Genomic DNA, 18,743 nt, shown 5'->3' with positions numbered 1-18,743 from the left:
TGAGTGAGACTGGTTAATTACGTTCTGCTGGCTTGGCTGTTTTTGTTGTGGGAGAGGGAGAAGCGTCAGAACTCTGATAAAAAGTTGACGGTGCAATTAAACATTTCGGTCTTTTCTCTTCATAGTTGTTTATTTTGTCTTGCACCAGTGACTAGGCTACTGGGTCAGTCTGCAATATCTCTCTGTGATACATTAGCGTTGTGCTCCGTGTGTATAGTCTTATACTAACAGGAGTGTTGTCAATTAAAATAAGCATCTCATGCCGTCATGTTACCGGCTTCTTTTAAAGGGATTTTTTAAAACCCATTTTTGGACACTACTCCTACAGATTTTGCCCTAAAATCACGCAAATCGCTACGCAGTCAGTATATATTAGGGAGTCTTACTGGTTTAATTATTTATTTATCTATTTATTTATTTACTTCCCGACTATGTTTCCGAGACTGATTATTTATTTATTTATTTCCCGACTGTTTACGAGACTGATTATTTATGTAATTAATTATCGATAGGCGTCTGCCTATCGATCGGCTGGGCTTTAAAGAGCCATAACTCCGCTTTGCAGCGTGCTACCGTCTCCAAACTCGCTGTCTGGCTTCTCGTGTTACTGGTATTAAATAACACATACAAGCTCACGGAAGCTCCATCCAACTTCTGCGCAATGCATTATGGGATGTTGGAAAGTTGTGGATACTAGCAACAGAGTATTTATTTAAATAAATAAATAAATAAATAAATAAATAATGAATGAACGAACACATGAATAAATAAATAAATAAATAAATAAAGAAAGTGTGTGTGCATGCATGCATGCGTGCGTAATTACTGCCTCCTCGTTAAGAACCCCACACATTTAGGCAAATTCTTTCTTTCTTTCCTTCCTTCCTTCCTTCCTTCCTTCCTTCTTTCCTTCCTTCCTTCCTTCCTTCCTTCCTGTAAATGAGGCCGCATGACAAGCGTTCTCGTCACCGCGCTGACGTGCTAATTACACGCAAATACAAGGGGTGGAGTCGAACTTAACGAGTGGGCGTGTTTTCAACTACAAGCTCACAACGCGTCGCATCAAGACGCGTTGTGAGCTTGTAGATCTGCTATTAACGAGTGGGCGTGGTTTCAACAAGAGGGAGGAGTCTGACTTAACGAGTGAGTTTTGTGGGCGTCGCACGCATTAATTATGTAAATTAAGCCGACTTATGCAAATGGGGGGGCAGGGCATGGTTTGGAAATGCGTGTGGGCGTGGTTTGCATACATTATGCTCGCATACATTATGCTAATGAGGGCGTTAAGGTGGGTTTTCCAGCGCGTAAAAAATGCAGACGACCGTATGTAAATGAAGGGGAGGAGCTTAGTCGACGTATGAAAATTGGGGGCGGTGCATGGTTTGGAAATGTGTGTGGGTGTGGTTCGCATAAATTATGCTAATGAGGCTGTTAAGTGGCGTTTCCCAGCGCGTAAAAAATGCAGACGACCGTATGCTTGGTGCGCTGGTACAGGGGCTGCACCGCGACTCAGCGTGTCACGTATGCCTTGATGTGTTACAAATGTTTGTATATATGTTTTGAATACATGACTGCTGTGTCGTAAGACAAATTTCAGTGTGAACTGACAATAAAGTACTATATCATATCGTATGTAAATGAAGGGGAGGAGCTTAGTCGACGTATGCAAATTGGGGGCGGGGCATGGTTTGGAAATGCGTGTGGGCGTGGTTTGCATACATTATGCTCGCATACATTATGCTAATGAGGGCGTTAAGGTGGGTTTTCCAGCGCGTAAAAAATGCAGACGACCGTATGTAAATGAAGGGGAGGAGCTTATTCGACATATGCAAATTGGGGGCGGGGCATGGTTTGGAAATGCGTGTGGGCGTGGTTTGCATACATTATGCTCGCATACATTATGCTAATGAGGGCGTTAAGGTGGGTTTCCCAGCGCGTAAAAAATGCAGACGACCGTATGTAAATGAAGGGGAGGAGCTTAGTCGACGTATGCAAATTGGGGGCGGGGCATGGTTTGGAAATGCGTGTGGGCGTGGTTTGCATACATTATGCTCGCATACATTATGCTAATGAGGGTGTTAAGGTAGGTTTCCCAGCGCGTAAAAAATTCAGACGACCGTATGTAAATGAAGGGGAGGAGCTTAGTCGACGTATGCAAATTGGGGGCGGGGCATGGTTTGGAAATGCGTGTGGGCGTGGTTTGCATACATTATGCTCGCATACATTATGCTAATGAGGGCGTTAAGGTGGGTTTTCCAGCGCGTAAAAAATTCAGACGACCGTATGTAAATGAAGGGGAGGAGCTTAGTCGACATATGCAAATTGGGGGCGGGGCATGGTTTGGAAATGCGTGTGGGCGTGGTTTGCATACATTATGCTCGCATACATTATGCTAATGAGGGTGTTAAGGTAGGTTTCCCAGCGCGTAAAAAATTCAGACGACCGTATGTAAATGAAGGGGAGGAGCTTAGTCGACGTATGAAAATTGGGGGCGGGGCATGGTTTGGAAATGCGTGTGGGCGTGGTTTGCATACATTATGCTCGCATACATTATGCTAATGAGGGTGTTAAGGTAGGTTTCCCAGCGCGTAAAAAATTCAGACGACCGTATGTAAATGAAGGGGAGGAGCTTAGTCGACGTATGAAAATTGGGGGCGGGGCATGGTTTGGAAATGCGTGTGGGCGTGGTTCGCATACATTATGCTCGCATACATTATGCTAATGAGGGCGTTAAGGTGGGTTTCCCAGCGCGTAAAAAATGCAGACGACCGTATGTAAATGAAGGGGAGGAGCTTAGTCGACATATGCAAATTGGGGGCGGGGCATGGTTTGGAAATGCGTGTGGGCGTGGTTTGCATACATTATGCTCGCATACATTATGCTAATGAGGGTGTTAAGGTAGGTTTCCCAGCGCGTAAAAAATTCAGACGACCGTATGTAAATGAAGGGGAGGAGCTTAGTCGACGTATGAAAATTGGGGGCGGGGCATGGTTTGGAAATGCGTGTGGGCGTGGTTTGCATACATTATGCTCGCATACATTATGCTAATGAGGGCGTTAAGGTGGGTTTCCCAGCGCGTAAAAAATGCAGACGACCGTATGTAAATGAAGGGGAGGAGCTTAGTCGACGTATGCAAATTGGGGGCGGGGCATGGTTTGGAAATGCGTGTGGGCGTGGTTTGCATACATTATGCTCGCATACATTATGCTAATGAGGGCGTTAAGGTGGGTTTTCCAGCGCGTAAAGAATTCAGACGACCGTATGTAAATAAAGGGGAGGAGCTTAGTCGACGTATGCAAATTGGGGGCGGGGCATGGTTTGGAAATGCGTGTGGGCGTGGTTTGCATACATTATGCTCGCATACATTATGCTAATGAGGGCGTTAAGGTGGGTTTTCCAGCGCGTAAAAAATGCAGACGACCGTATGTAAATGAAGGGGAGGAGCTTAGTCGACATATGCAAATTGGGGGCGGGGCATGGTTTGGAAATGCGTGTGGGCGTGGTTTGCATACATTATGCTCGCATACATTATGCTAATGAGGGTGTTAAGGTAGGTTTCCCAGCGCGTAAAAAATTCAGACGACCGTATGTAAATGAAGGGGAGGAGCTTAGTCGACGTATGAAAATTGGGGGCGGGGCATGGTTTGGAAATGCGTGTGGGCGTGGTTTGCATACATTATGCTCGCATACATTATGCTAATGAGGGTGTTAAGGTAGGTTTTCCAGCGCGTAAAAAATTCAGACGACCGTATGTAAATGAAGGGGAGGAGCTTAGTCGACGTATGCAAATTGGGGGCGGGGCATGGTTTGGAAATGCGTGTGGGCGTGGTTTGCATACATTATGCTCGCATACATTATGCTAATGAGGGCGTTAAGGTGGGTTTTCCAGCGCGTAAAAAATGCAGACGACCGTATGTAAATGAAGGGGAGGAGCTTAGTCGACATATGCAAATTGGGGGCGGGGCATGGTTTGGAAATGCGTGTGGGCGTGGTTTGCATACATTATGCTCGCATACATTATGCTAATGAGGGCGTTAAGGTGGGTTTTCCAGCGCGTAAAAAATGCAGACGACCGTATGTAAATGAAGGGGAGGAGCTTAGTCGACATATGCAAATTGGGGGCGGGGCATGGTTTGGAAATGTGTGTGGGCGTGGTTTGCATACATTATGCTCGCATACATTATGCTAATGAGGGTGTTAAGGTAGGTTTCCCAGCGCGTAAAAAATTCAGACGACCGTATGTAAATGAAGGGGAGGAGCTTAGTCGACGTATGCAAATTGGGGGCGGGGCATGGTTTGGAAATGCGTGTGGGCGTGGTTTGCATACATTATGCTCGCATACATTATGCTAATGAGGGCGTTAAGGTGGGTTTTCCAGCGCGTAAAAAATTCAGACGACCGTATGTAAATGAAGGGGAGGAGCTTAGTCGACGTATGCAAATTGGGGGCGGGGCATGGTTTGGAAATGCGTGTGGGCGTGGTTTGCATACATTATGCTCGCATACATTATGCTAATGAGGGCGTTAAGGTGGGTTTTCCAGCGCGTAAAAAATGCAGACGACCGTATGTAAATGAAGGGGAGGAGCTTAGTCGACATATGCAAATTGGGGGCGGGGCATGGTTTGGAAATGCGTGTGGGCGTGGTTTGCATACATTATGCTCGCATACATTATGCTAATGAGGGTATTAAGGTAGGTTTCCCAGCGCGTAAAAAATTCAGACGACCGTATGTAAATGAAGGGGAGGAGCTTAGTCGACGTATGAAAATTGGGGGCGGGGCATGGTTTGGAAATGCGTGTGGGCGTGGTTCGCATACATTATGCTCGCATACATTATGCTAATGAGGGCGTTAAGGTGGGTTTCCCAGCGCGTAAAAAATGCAGACGACCGTATGTAAATGAAGGGGAGGAGCTTAGTCGACGTATGCAAATTGGGGGCGGGGCATGGTTTGGAAATGCGTGTGGGCGTGGTTTGCATACATTATGCTCGCATACATTATGCTAATGAGGGTGTTAAGGTAGGTTTCCCAGCGCGTAAAAAATTCAGACGACCGTATGTAAATGAAGGGGAGGAGCTTAGTCGACGTATGCAAATTGGGGGCGGGGCATGGTTTGGAAATGCGTGTGGGCGTGGTTTGCATACATTATGCTCGCATACATTATGCTAATGAGGGCGTTAAGGTGGGTTTTCCAGCGCGTAAAAAATTCAGACGACCGTATGTAAATGAAGGGGAGGAGCTTAGTCGACGTATGCAAATTGGGGGCGGGGCATGGTTTGGAAATGCGTGTGGGCGTGGTTTGCATACATTATGCTCGCATACATTATGCTAATGAGGGCGTTAAGGTGGGTTTTCCAGCGCGTAAAAAATGCAGACGACCGTATGTAAATGAAGGGGAGGAGCTTAGTCGACATATGCAAATTGGGGGCGGGGCATGGTTTGGAAATGCGTGTGGGCGTGGTTTGCATACATTATGCTCGCATACATTATGCTAATGAGGGTGTTAAGGTAGGTTTCCCAGCGCGTAAAAAATTCAGACGACCGTATGTAAATGAAGGGGAGGAGCTTAGTCGACGTATGAAAATTGGGGGCGGGGCATGGTTTGGAAATGCGTGTGGGCGTGGTTCGCATACATTATGCTCGCATACATTATGCTAATGAGGGTGTTAAGGTAGGTTCCCCAGCGCTTAAAAAATGCAGACGACCGTATGTATGGGCAAAAGTTCTCCTCTGCCTACAAAATGATGTCAGACTTAACAGCCCCATACCATGTCAGCCAGGTGGTTGAGTCCCATGGTGAAGGTGTGCAGGCCTGCTGAGGCCTCCAGGTTGTGTTTCACTATGAGCACCAAGTTCTTCTCCCAAAGCATTCTCCTGTAGACCACCTCCTCCTGAAACAAACAAGCACACTGACTGATGGGGGTTTGCCACTCTGACATCACGCTCTGGCTTCACTGTGATGTCACACTAACAGAATCCCTTATATGCCCATATAAGGAGTTCCCTGATGTCGTCAATATTAATGATGCCCTGTTAGAGAGATCCCTGTGATGCCAGGTGGAACAAATCCCTTTTATGCCCATATATGGAGATCCCTGGTGTTTCCCTGATTTCCACATCACTGCGGTCGCTTGTCGCCCTGAGGCGTCTTACTAGTTATTTTATACTTTAGCTATTAAGAAATAGCAGATATACAAGCTCAAGGTGCGGCACGCTGCGAGCTTGTAGATCTGCTATTTTTGAAAAGTTGCGAAAATGTGTGCAAATCTTTGAACATATTTATTTTTCAAGTGAACATTTGTAACTCAAATCTTGCTTCTGGGGGTTCCCTGGAACTAAATATTTTGAGATGGGGGTCCATGGCCAAATACATATCATTGTTGGGGGTCCTTCACATGAAAATGTTTGAGTAGCCTACCACTGACATAGAAACATAGGTTTTTCAAAAGAAACCTTAGAAGGATTTGAAATATTCAAAGACTTGCACAAATTTTCCTTGTACCCAGGGCCCAGAATTTGCTGCGACACCCCTGATGATGTGCTCTGAAGTGACCATACATAGTCTAACAGACCTTTACCTTTTTGCATTCCTTCTGGTTGCAGTTTCCCAATGCAAGACTATAATGTCTGGAGTGTGAATGGTCAATAGAAATTAGAGTATAATTGGAGCCTATCTATATACAGTACATGGTACAGTATAGATTTTTCATTTATTTTAGGTTTGATTTGTTTTCATTCACGCTGCCTATAGGTGCTCACTCACATGTGCGAGTAATAATATACAATATGTTACCTGGTCCTGGTAAATCTTCTGATACTTGGACTTCCAATCTTCCCATTGTTCATTTAAGTCAGAGAACATCCGACTGAGAACAGGAACGCTCAAAGCCAGCACAGCCACCAGGATGTGCATGCTGAAACAACACAAATGACACCGGTGGTCACTCACGATCAGGGACGTGCTGGCCATCGGGAAAAGCGGGACAACTCCCGAACGGCCGGTTCATTCCCGGCTGGTCCAGGCCGGCCATTAAAACAATATAAAATGGCGGCCTTCGTTCCATTTTGGCACAAAAGTAGTGAAAACAGCAGATCTACAAGCACACAACGCCTCGCGGTGCGAGGCGTTGTGTGCTTGTAGATCGGCTGTTTTCACTAGTTTAAATCATTTTTAAAATGATTTATACAAAACAAACAGTTTCGGACATACAAGGTTTCCACCAGACAACGACGAAATATAACTCATGTAATTGGCCCACTGGCTTGTCACTTGTCATGATCTGAAAATGGCAAATCTTTGAGTAGCAGCAGCGCTATAGAGAGAGATCTCTCTCTATAGCGCGCAATGAGGGCCTCTCCAACTCTTTTTCCCGGGCTGAATCAGGGGCCCAGCACGTCCCTGCTCACGATAATGATTCAATATGATTATGCTTTTGCTTTGGCAATTTTGAGAAATCCATCATAATTGACTTTGTTCTTCATGGTTGGCTTTTCAATGCTAGTTTAAGGACTGTGGGGTCGCAAATTCTCACAGTCCTGGTTTTTACCTCAGCGTGACCTTCTCCTAGGTGGGTTGCCTACCATGGCTAAGAGCCCCACCCGCCCTGACTGATAGCTCAGATTGCCGGATCTGAATGGTCCACATGCTGATGTTTTAACTCACTGAATGGTTCTAATTCAATACAAGTGGTTCTAATTCAATACAAGTTCTAAAGTGTCGAAGTTCTCACCTGAGTTGCTCTGTGTTGATTTCCACCAGCTGTGTGTCCCATGTTTGGGCCCCACCATGTTTTTCAAAATATATATTTTATATAATAATGGTCCATAACAAAGTTGTATATAGGTTTTGGCCAACCAACCACTCATGTTCTGACTGTCTCTAATTCCAAGCCATTTCAGATGTAATACCAAAATGCCCTTTGTTGGCAAACAGGCACCCTTTGGGCTAAAATTGGAATGATAAAGAAAAGATTAGCATTGTGCCTCAATGCAAACCATATAGAGTCAATCCATTCAACCCAGTTTTAGTACCACTAAACCGCATGGTTCCACCTCATATAGCCTATATAATCTCAATAGAATATAGCCTCCCAAAAATACCGCCCCTTTCTCAAGGGGGCCCAATAGGAAATGATCCCCTTTGTGACATAAACAAGGGCTCGATTTAAGCCCAACGCATTGTCTATGACAATGGACATTTAAAGGAGGGAAAAATCAAACCATCAGTGTCAATTGCAGAGGTGCCAGAAATGGGATTTGATCCCACAACCTTTTAATGGAGTCAAGAGCTTTTCCAACTAAGCCACCCAAACACACATACTTTGGGTGCCCAGTGCATTTTCAAAGACATTTTGAGTCACCCATGCATATCTTTACAAAGAACATTCCAAAGTACTCCATCATCAAACTACAGGTAGACTGGGGTTTAAACATGGAACCTCTCTGCTGAAAGTCAGATCATTAGATTAGACCACTCAGGGACGGATTAACCCCCGCGAGGGCCCCTGGTCGATAGTTTTTTAGGGGTAGAATCACTATGCAATTCAGAGAGACAGTCATAGCTCAATGGATAGAGTGAAAGCCTAGTAAGCAGAAAGTTCAAGCTTCATGTTTCAGTCAGGGACACATACTCACCACAGATTACAAAACGCTGACATCTGCAGCATGTTCACATGTACTTTATCATACAACAGTGTCCCACAAAAGTAGCAGTAAGTAGCAGATACACAAGCTTGAAACGCGGTGCGAAGAAACACATTTTGAGCTTGTAGATCTGCTGCTTTTGCCATTTATTAACCCATTTAGGCCTAGAATTATTGAATGCATTAACCAGTGAAAAATAGCAGATATACAAGCTCACAGCGCGGCTGCAAGCTTGTAGATCTGCTATTTTTGAAAAAGTTGTGAAAATGTGTGCAAATCTTTGAATATATGTATTTTCAAAGCGAACGTTTGAACTCAAATTTTGCTTCTGGGGGGGTCCCTGGAACTAAATATTTTGAGATGGGGGTCCGTGGCCAAATAAATATAATTTGGGAGGTCCTTCACATGAAAACGTTTGAGAACCACTGACATAGTAGTCTCTCAAGAACAGACTGAGCTCCAGCGAAAAGGACCTTTTATTTGACGATGGCTAGCCAGATTGCTGACACAGAAACATAGGTTTTTCAAAAGATCTTAGGATTCAAAAGACAAGAATCGGGTCAAAATTCTAATTTTCACGATTTTTTCAAAAATAGCAGATCTACAAGCTTGCAGCGCGGCACTCGGTGCCGTGCTGTGAGCTTGTATATCTGCTATTTTTTTATAGTTAAAGCATAAAATGATACACATTCACAATAATGTGTACCTGTTCTAAATGGGTTTTAATGTAACATGAAATGGGCTATATCAATAGAATTGCCTTGCCTTGCAATTATGCTCTAAATATTCTGCGATTGGGGTCATAGGCCTATATAAAAATATTTGTATCAAATTGGCAGTCCTTGAAATACAAATAAAAAAAATACTGTGACTCTTTAATATCAGTTCATTATTCAACTCCAAACAAGAGACTTTCATAATTATGCAAAAATAAACTTTATTGCAACTTTCAACGAGCAAAGGAAATGCAGTGAATCATGATGATGAGGGGCGGGGGTGCTTGGTAGCTAATGTAATCATTACTGAAGCTATTGAGCAACAACATTATGCATTAGTTTCAAGTTTCAGCAAACTCACTCATTCTTGAAAGGAGTGGTAATTTGTAAAATAGGATGTGCAGACATACACACATCGCCTACGTGTCCACTACCAACAGTAGTTTTGTACAAAGAAAAGCTGATTTTACATAATGAGATGAATGGGTGAAAACATAAAATCCATAGCCTGAAAATACTGTAATGCTATTCACATCATGGGAGAAAAATGAAAGCCATATGAAATGCATCGTTACTTCAAATCAAGACTGTTTCGCACAAAGCTTAACCCTTGACAGAAACAAAACGTAGCTCTCAGGTGGAAAACCTTGTAGGTCCAAAATCATATATATATTTTTTTTCATATTACAAAACAAAATCTACAGCAGATCTACAAGCTTGTGAGCCTGTAGATCAACTATTTTGCACAATTCTGTCATTATTTGTGCGACACTCCTGAAAAACAAGTTTGAAATATGGATATACAAGGTTGCCGCGAGACAAATAATACGTAAAAAGCCGGTCTTCAGCTTTTAGTAATAACTTTCACACATTTACAGCTTATAATACAAAGAATAGATATTTCACAAAAAAATAACATTTTTCATCAATATGGCTTTTTGGGGACTGTGCAATGCAAACCAAATGTAATTGCACAGAATCCCATGTTATTGGGTTGAATGATTTATCACTTGTGCTTTTTTTAATCCTCCGTTATACTGTACTTTGTCTTAGGGCGGCGTCTCGCACTTGTAGCTCTGCTATTTGTGGCGCGCGTCACCGCCGTACGACAAAATATTAATCACGCATTTGGAGGAAAGAGTGAGCAGTAAAATGGCTAAATGCAAATTATTACTTTCAGAATGAGTTATTAAATGACCGTTTTACATGATTTTGTTCCTCCTTTGGTTACAGTAAATCTCTGTCTTGAGTACTAAAGTAACATTTCTAATATATAATATCGTCCCGTTACAATTGAGACCTTTAAGGGATAAGAAATCTATAGCATTAGCAAATCTTTATTATAATCTTCTCCAAAACGATCACCCATCTCACATAGATATATAAACCATTCAAAATATATATACTCCCGATTCAAGTTCAACACATCATTCCCATGGTAACACACATGCAGTCTCCTCTTTTCTTTCTCTCAACCATCTCAAAATACTGGACACGATCCAAAATAGAACATAAATTATACACTTTCGTTTTTTTACATAACGCAAAGATCGTCTGCACTTGTATACAAAGTAAAACTCCAAAGACTATTAGGATTGCAAATATGTAAATAAACAATAAATAAACTAACAGACTTGATTTTTTTCGCCATTGTGCACACAAGCGCCCGGCTCAGTAGTAAAAAGTTACAAAAGGTTATTTGTGGTTGGGCACAGGGGGAGGGTTTTCCCCCTGTAGTCTGATCTCCTAACATGTATAACAGGTTAGGGTGAATGCAGGGAGCTAAGCTGACCTGGGAACTGCCAAGCAGGCCATGTCATTGTATCATAAAATGTCATTAATTTCAATTAGTATCACGCTAGGGCTGGGCGATTTACAGAAAAAATATACATAGACCGATAGTTAACAAAAAATGACTTGTTCATTAAGTTCATTCGAATAATCTTAAAAAAAAAAAACATTTATACATTTTACATTCCTTATTTATTTATATATGTGTTATAATCGACTAAACTGATTAGCATGATTAAAAACATGACCCTGTATCATCGTTGTAGAATGGCGACGTGCAAACATTGTTCATTAATTGCGATCGATGCCAAAGTTTGAAATAACGGTGTGATTAGAAAGTCACGTCGCCCAACCCTAGGGCCAATTCATTCAGATTCTATCGAACGCGAAAGGCTGACAAAAGCTGACCCTGCTTTTGTCCTGTATGTGTGTGTGTGTGGGGGGGGGGGCTTCCATCAATTCATTAACGGAGGAAAATGCACCTCATATCTCATATCAAAGCCTGGAAAATTAACACGGGGGGGAGGGGAACACCACATTTTTATAAGACGGTGCGTTATTATTTGCCTTGACCGAAACACTCACACTATATACACCAAAATTGCACTTGTATTAAATTCTTAAAATTAAAAAAAAAGAAAAAAAAAAAAGCGTTAGCTTAAAGCTAACTTTTGAGTTAGCTTAGCGAGCGTCATTGTTCATCCCTGATCGCCGATCAGTTCCTCTCTTCCTCCAGTGAGGTGAGGTGAAAACGTGGGGAGTGTCAAACTGATCCTAGATGTGTTGTTGTGTCTTAAGGTAGAGCGATGTCCTTGATCCCATCCGTGAATGTCCCCGTGCCACGGAAAAAACAAATAACTAACAGAAAGAAACAGAGTGCAGTTAATTCCGAATCCCGAGTATCCCTGAAACTCGAGAAATGGATCCCCGACGACGGATAAAAAAACAGAGCTAATGTTTTGCTGAACACCCGCGTGGCGTGTTTGACGGCCGATGGCCGCTATCAGTGCAAAAATTAAAATTCAGAAAAGCTCAGAAGGAAATGTGTGCTCAAATGCCAAACGCCACAGACTAAAATCATACAATAGAACAGTGATTACACAAAGATATTAACACAACTGTGACACCGTGCTGAATGGTGATTAATTTTGATTCTAGTGATCCAGAAATATTGCTAGGGCTGGGCAATTAACTGAAAATATATAAATATTTAGAACCAATAACCAACTTAATCTAGCTCATGTAGGTTAATAGAAGGATCAAGAATTATTATTATTTATTACTTTTTTTTACGAATATATCAACAAATCAAACGAAAGAAATTGTGATTTGGATTTTAGGCCTACAAAAGACAAAAAATAAAAACAATTTACAAGCTCAGAGAGCTAGATCTGCTATTTGCCACTATTTTCTATTAAATGTTTTACAAATCATTCATTAATCCTAACTTGAGTTTCAGATAATGGTGACATCGAATCGAAGTCATATCGCCCAGCCCTACATTGTTGTGCTGATGACTATGGCTTATTTGATTTCAGGACAGTGGTTTGTGTGAGTGACACACAGTTCATGGCCGTATGCAGGCGTTCTCAAAGTGAGATCCGGGGCTGGGGAGGGGTCCTTGAGATGGTTCCAGAGGACCCCCCCCCCCAGCTAAAAGCCACAAGTCTGTATCTCTGAGAGCGTAAAAAAGATGTGTACACTCTCAGAGTCCCATCATGGCCTAATCCATAATAAACCGGGGCAGGTGTTTTTTTTTTAAATGAGAAGGTTTGATATCCACTGGTTTAAGAAGGTGCAGGACACCAGGCTCCCAGGGATATACTGTAGTCTGATGGCCGACATGTTCCCCCTCTCTCCCTCGTTGAGGGAGCAGAGGCGACGAAATCTGCCTTCCAGCTCCAAACACCCGTCTATAAGTCCTTCCAGTTTGCCTCCAGTTAAGCCTGGCTCAGAGAAGCAGCGAGTTAGTGGGGGGGGGGGGGACGGGTGAGGTGGGGAGGGCCGGCGTTATGCAATGATACAGAAATGTCACGTCAACATCGGTCATCCACCAAGCGTCCGAATGCGACGGTCGACTTGAGGACAAGTAACCGACAGACAGAACTGCGAGTGAGGGGACCGCGGGGACAGTGTTTGGACGTGGTGGTGGGTGGTGTTGGACGTGGTGGTGCTGAAGGGACATGATGATGGTGGGTGGGGTGGTCTTGGTGGCACAGTGGCTCAGAAGGCAGTGGTGACGGCGTTCTCTCGCCGCGTGCCCAGGCGTATCATTTCGCCCGGCACCGTGTCCAGCTGCTCGTACGCCAGGCGGCCCTCCTCACCTGCCACCAGAAGGGGAAAAAAAATAAGTGTTAACCTTTAGAGCAATATTTGATTTAGCTTTAATTCTTTCGTCAATTTTGGCGAGCCGTGATGCCTTTGCAATGTCTGAAAAGCTCTGCAGACCTATTCAGGCATTGCGACGGCATGCTGAAAATAGCCAATCTACAAGACTGAAGTGAAAGTGAAATGACAAGCAGAACTGACTGTCAGACAGCTAAAATGAACGACCCGTTTCATTACAAGGCAGGTGATCCAAAAAAAAAGACAGTTTTTCATTGGCTGGCTGGCGACACAAAGGGGGCTTGGCCTTACCAAAAGTGAGCAGGGTCTCGATGGCGACGTGTCGCAGCTCCTCGTCGGCCGAGTCGCACAACGCTATGACCGCCTTGATGCTCTCTACCGCCTGCACACACACGCACACGCGCGCACACACACGCATAAAAAAGATAAAGTTAGATCTCAACATAACGATTAACCAAATTAACCCAATTATACTGTATCATCGCTGTCGGGGCAGAGACCTCTTATCTCCACATTCTACCTTTTTTTAAATGTTTTATTTTTTTTACTTTGGTAAATTAACGCCCTACTTGATCACAGTACAGCGTCACTCAAAAGTATCAAACGACAGCTGACAGAGATGATACAATTGCCTTGCACAAATCTGCGGGTTCTCAACATGAAACAGGATTGAGAAGCAATGATGTGTGAACTGAAAACAGTAAAGACACTAGTATATTATATTGTCGTTGTCGGGTGGAAACCTTGTATGTCCAAAACCGATTGTTTTGTATGTATCATTTGTAAAATGATTTAAACTACTGAAAACAGCTGATCTACAAGCACACAACGCCTCGCGGTGCGAGGCGTTGTGTGCTTGTAGATCTGCTGTTTTCACTACTTTTGTGCGATGGCCTTGTATGATGAAGCAGTGCTTTACTTTGCGGAAAAATGTACAAATTTGAAGATACAAGGTTTCTGTCCGACAGTGACGATATATAGAGTCAACAACGTATGGGGTTCAACTGACCTGGAGACAGCTCAGGGCAGAACAGGCAGCACGCTGGCTCTGAACTCCTGCCGCAGACAGTGCCTGGGTGTAGTAGTCTATCGCCTGTGTGGACACACACACACTTACTTTAATTCTTCATTTGAATCCACACATTAATATTAACAGGGAAACAGTTCATGGGCACCTAAGGGTACATATTAAGGCACATTGTCCTTCACACAGACAAACTGCCTATAGCAGCTGAAAAAGAGCAATATTTAGCAAGTTGTTTGGCTTTGCTCTTTGTCGTGCCAGCAGATTTTCAGGCCACTTTTTATTTTTTTTTACCTTTATTTAACCAGATAAAAACACATATTCTCTTTTACGAGTGTGACCTGGCCAAGAGGCAGAAATAAAATTACACGATCCTTGCTTTACATACAAGACATCAACAACAAAAATAGAACATCCATGATACATAAACAAATACCTAAGAACAACTCCAAAATACAAATTTACACAATTTAAATAAAAAAACTAGTTTACATTTCTCAGGTAGCAATACATGCACAATGTGCAAAATGTACTTTTTAAAAAGCATTTTAATGAAAATTTTTAATGTAAATGGCGAAATAAACTTGAAACTTGAAACTTGTACCCAAAAAGGAAGAGATCTACAGAGCAATTATTACAGGTCTGAACAAGTGCAAGTGTTTGTAGATCTGTCTAGAGTGATTCTCTTAAAACATCTCAAAGGAATTAGCACGGCTAATTTGAGTCTGGACTGAAGGTCATTCCATGACCAGGGGCCAAAAAAAGAGAGGCTTTTTTGCCTCCCTTAGATGTAAATGCAGGTACTACACAGCGTAACCAGGCATTTGATCTGAGATTTAGCCCATGCTTGACCAGTTCGAATTTAGAGGAAATGTAAAAGGGGAGCTCACCAAGTAACGCTTTAAAAACGTAACCACTCATGGTTAAAGAGGTGGTGCCATGATTTCCCCCCCTCTAAAACATGATTATCAGGTATTATGATTATACTAGGAAGAAGATTTTTTCCAAAAAAGTATACAGAAAGAGTTAAAATTGGGTTTTTATGTGGCCACACCCCCAGCTCATTACGTATGCATGGATGGCATGGTGGGTGGTGACCCAGCTGATATAGCCACACCCCACAGTGTTGGGTGAGGAGGAGTTGATACTGTGACACACTTAGTATCTGTGTTTTTTAACTGACACTTTTGACCACAAGGGGCAGCCTCCAAGAGAAAACAAACAAATACTAAGAGAATACACATTTCTCAAAAAAACACATCAGGGGGTCTAATGAAGTACTTTCAACCTCCTAGACACATGAAAAACAGAAAAAGTACAAAACTATGGCACCACCTCTTTAAGTTTATGTACATGGCCCAGGCTTCCAAAAATGAGTAGGTACTAGTAGGCAGAGAATAACCAAAAACAACATATATCTAAACATGTGGTTAATTCTAGGCCTTATATAAAATATAAAATATTTCCAGGAATCTCATGACTGGGGAACCCCTGAGATGATGTGATAAAGGAGAGAAAACGACGTTGGTGACACTGACCGTGGTCCTGAAGTGTGCGCGCAGCGCCGCCGACGCGAGGTAGTCGGCGGCAGCCTTGTTGACCTGGGGGTCCTGGTGGGTGAGCAGGGAGGCCAGGGCCCTCAGCGTGGACCCCCGGGGCCACAGGGACCACCCACACACCTCCGACAGCTCCGCCAGGCACCGGCTGCAGTCCCCGCTGCTCAGGGCCTCGGCAAACACGCCTGGGGACCAAGTTCAACACATTAAGACCGGAGAAGCATCTGTGTCGTTTTAGATCTGAGCTAAAAATCATTATTCTATACTTTTACGCTATTGAATGATAATAATAATAATAGCAGATCTACAAGCTTGTAGTGCGGCACAAAGTGATGCGCTATGAGGTTGTATATCTTGAAAATCGGTGCAAATACATTTTATCTTTAATCATTAATTGAAAAGATTTTCAAGACAAATTCCCAAAAAATTTAACTTTTTTATTTATTTTTAGGTTTGTCTTGCAATAGATCCAAGAATAGATCCAATAAATTCCATACGTTTGAAAGATCGGCTATTTTCACTAGTTTGGGTCCTGGGTGACTGACTCTCTTAGCTCCAAAATGTTTGGGAACCACTGCGTTAAGCGGCCTTTGAGCACCCTCTGCTGGACAGATTTGTGTACAGCAGACATGCATACATAACACAGAGACAAACTCTCCCATAGAGGTATCAGTCACTGTCAGTAATGTCTTTATATATTGAAGTTAATTGTCATATCTGCCCCGTGCAATTTTAGTTTAAAGCCTAAAAGTAAAACAAATGAAAACTTTATTAATAGTTCCGATGTTCAAAAACACGGTTAATTGCAATGATTTGTATGACTATTAATCGAGACCACAAGGGGATGTAAAGATGTCCCGTCTTCTTTGTACAGCACATATCGCTGCTGTCAGGCAGAAACCTCAATTCTGACATTTTGTGTTTTGTTCATAAATCAAACGCCCTACTAGATCATAACAAAGCGCCACACTAAAGCATCAAAAGCACCCGCAGCGCATTTCGAGCTTGTGGATCTGCAACTTTTGCTCATTATTTGATATGAATCCTGAAAAGTAACAGTTTTGGACATTTTCCACCTGACAGAGACGACATATGGTTTTGTATTTGTCGATGACGTGTATTCATTATTTATGCCAGGGGTTTTTAATACCGGTATTTGGAATTTATTTGGACACTTGAAAAAATATTTAGTATCATTTTAAACTTGAAGTACAAAGTTATTTTCAGTCAGTTCTAACCAAAATGGCTATTATCTCAACGTTTTCCTCGCAACATAATCACTAAAATATCATCACTGTTGGGCAGAAACCTTGTATCTCCAAGTTTCAAATGTGTACGTCTTTTGGTAAAGCAAAGCCCTGCTTCATCATACAAGACTGTCGCACAAAACTAGTGAAAACAGCCGATCTACAAGCACACCTTGTAGATCTGCTGTTTTCATAGTTTAGTACCGGTACATTTTATAGATGATAAAAAAAAAACGAACGGTTTTGGACATACAAGGTTTCCACCCGACAACGACGATATGCTGTAAATATAAGGTGCTGGGAGTGAAAATTATAATGTAGAGGTGCCTCGGATTCAAAAAATATTTATGGGGTGCCTTGAGACAAAAAAGTTTGGGAACCCCTGATTTATGCTATGTTGAATGATGAATTGAATACATAGGAACAAAATGGAAACGAGTCCCTTTTGTTTGTTATCCCTTTAGCCTTCCTGACTAAGTAAGTATTCAATCAATCAAGCAAACCGACCAATCAAATCCTCCTCACCCTCTCTGGACAGATGCTGCAGATGTGTCTCCATGTGGTGGACGTTGTGCCGCTGGACGTAGCCGTGGAACTGAAAGACGGTCAGGGGGACGTCCTGGGACGGAGAGGACGAGGCAGGGGGTCCCCCCGTACAGGGCAGGTCACTCCTGTCCACCATCTCCTCCACCACTGCACCTATGACTGGAGGACAGAGGGACAACAGGACACCTGTCACTATAGAGGACAGAGGGACATTAGGACACCTGTCACTATAGAGGACAGAGGGACATTAGGACACCTGTCACTATAGAGGACAGATGGACATTAGGACACCTGTCACTATAGAGGACAGAGGGACATTAAGACACCTGTCACTATAGAGGACAGATGGACATTAGGACACCTGTCTCTATAGAGGACAGATGGACATTAGGACACCTGTCACTATAGAGGACAGATGGACATTAGGACACCTGTCTCTATAGAGGACAGATGGACATTAGGACACCTGTCACTATAGAGGACAGAGGGACATTAGGACACCTGTCACTATAGAGGACAGAGGGACAACAGGACACCTGTCACTATAGAGGACAGAGGGACAACAGGACACCTGTCACTATAGAGGACAGAGGGACATTAGGACACCTGTCACTATAGAGGACAGAGGGACATTAAGACACCTGTCACTATAGAGGACAGAGGGACATTAAGACACCTGTCACATGGAGGACGTATTGTAGTAGTTATCCTAACTAGTTATCCCCTCAGCTGCCAGGCTGCTGGATGACGCTGGTTTCCCTTTTTCCCTTGCCCCTTAGGGACATCAGCAATATGTTGCACTATTGAACACTACTGCACTTTATTTATATTATTTATTATTTATTTCTGCACGGTGTTGTTTTGTGTTTGTTGTTT

The 18,743-nt window shown here is 42.9% G+C and overlaps 1 protein-coding gene across 1 annotated transcript in view; it reads right to left on the bottom strand.

The window, feature by feature from the left end:
• ripor2 (RHO family interacting cell polarization regulator 2) overlaps window positions 1-18,743 on the bottom strand; it is a gene marked incomplete at both ends in the record, with an annotated part of 145,215 nt that overhangs the window by 8,392 nt on the left and 118,080 nt on the right. The window contains 6 exons of the mRNA XM_080735334.1: window positions 5,767-5,889; window positions 13,390-13,472; window positions 13,786-13,876; window positions 14,504-14,587; window positions 16,057-16,259; window positions 17,847-18,026. Of these exons, the coding sequence (XP_080591460.1) occupies window positions 5,767-5,889; window positions 13,390-13,472; window positions 13,786-13,876; window positions 14,504-14,587; window positions 16,057-16,259; window positions 17,847-18,026 (764 nt within the window). The remainder of the gene's footprint in view (window positions 1-5,766; window positions 5,890-13,389; window positions 13,473-13,785; window positions 13,877-14,503; window positions 14,588-16,056; window positions 16,260-17,846; window positions 18,027-18,743) is intronic.

This window comes from Nannobrachium achirus, assembly GCF_963921795.1.
Source record: "Nannobrachium achirus genome assembly, chromosome: 10".
In the NCBI taxonomy this organism is placed as follows: Eukaryota; Metazoa; Chordata; class Actinopteri; order Myctophiformes; family Myctophidae; genus Nannobrachium; species Nannobrachium achirus.
This window is presented reverse-complemented; position numbering and strand designations above follow the sequence as displayed.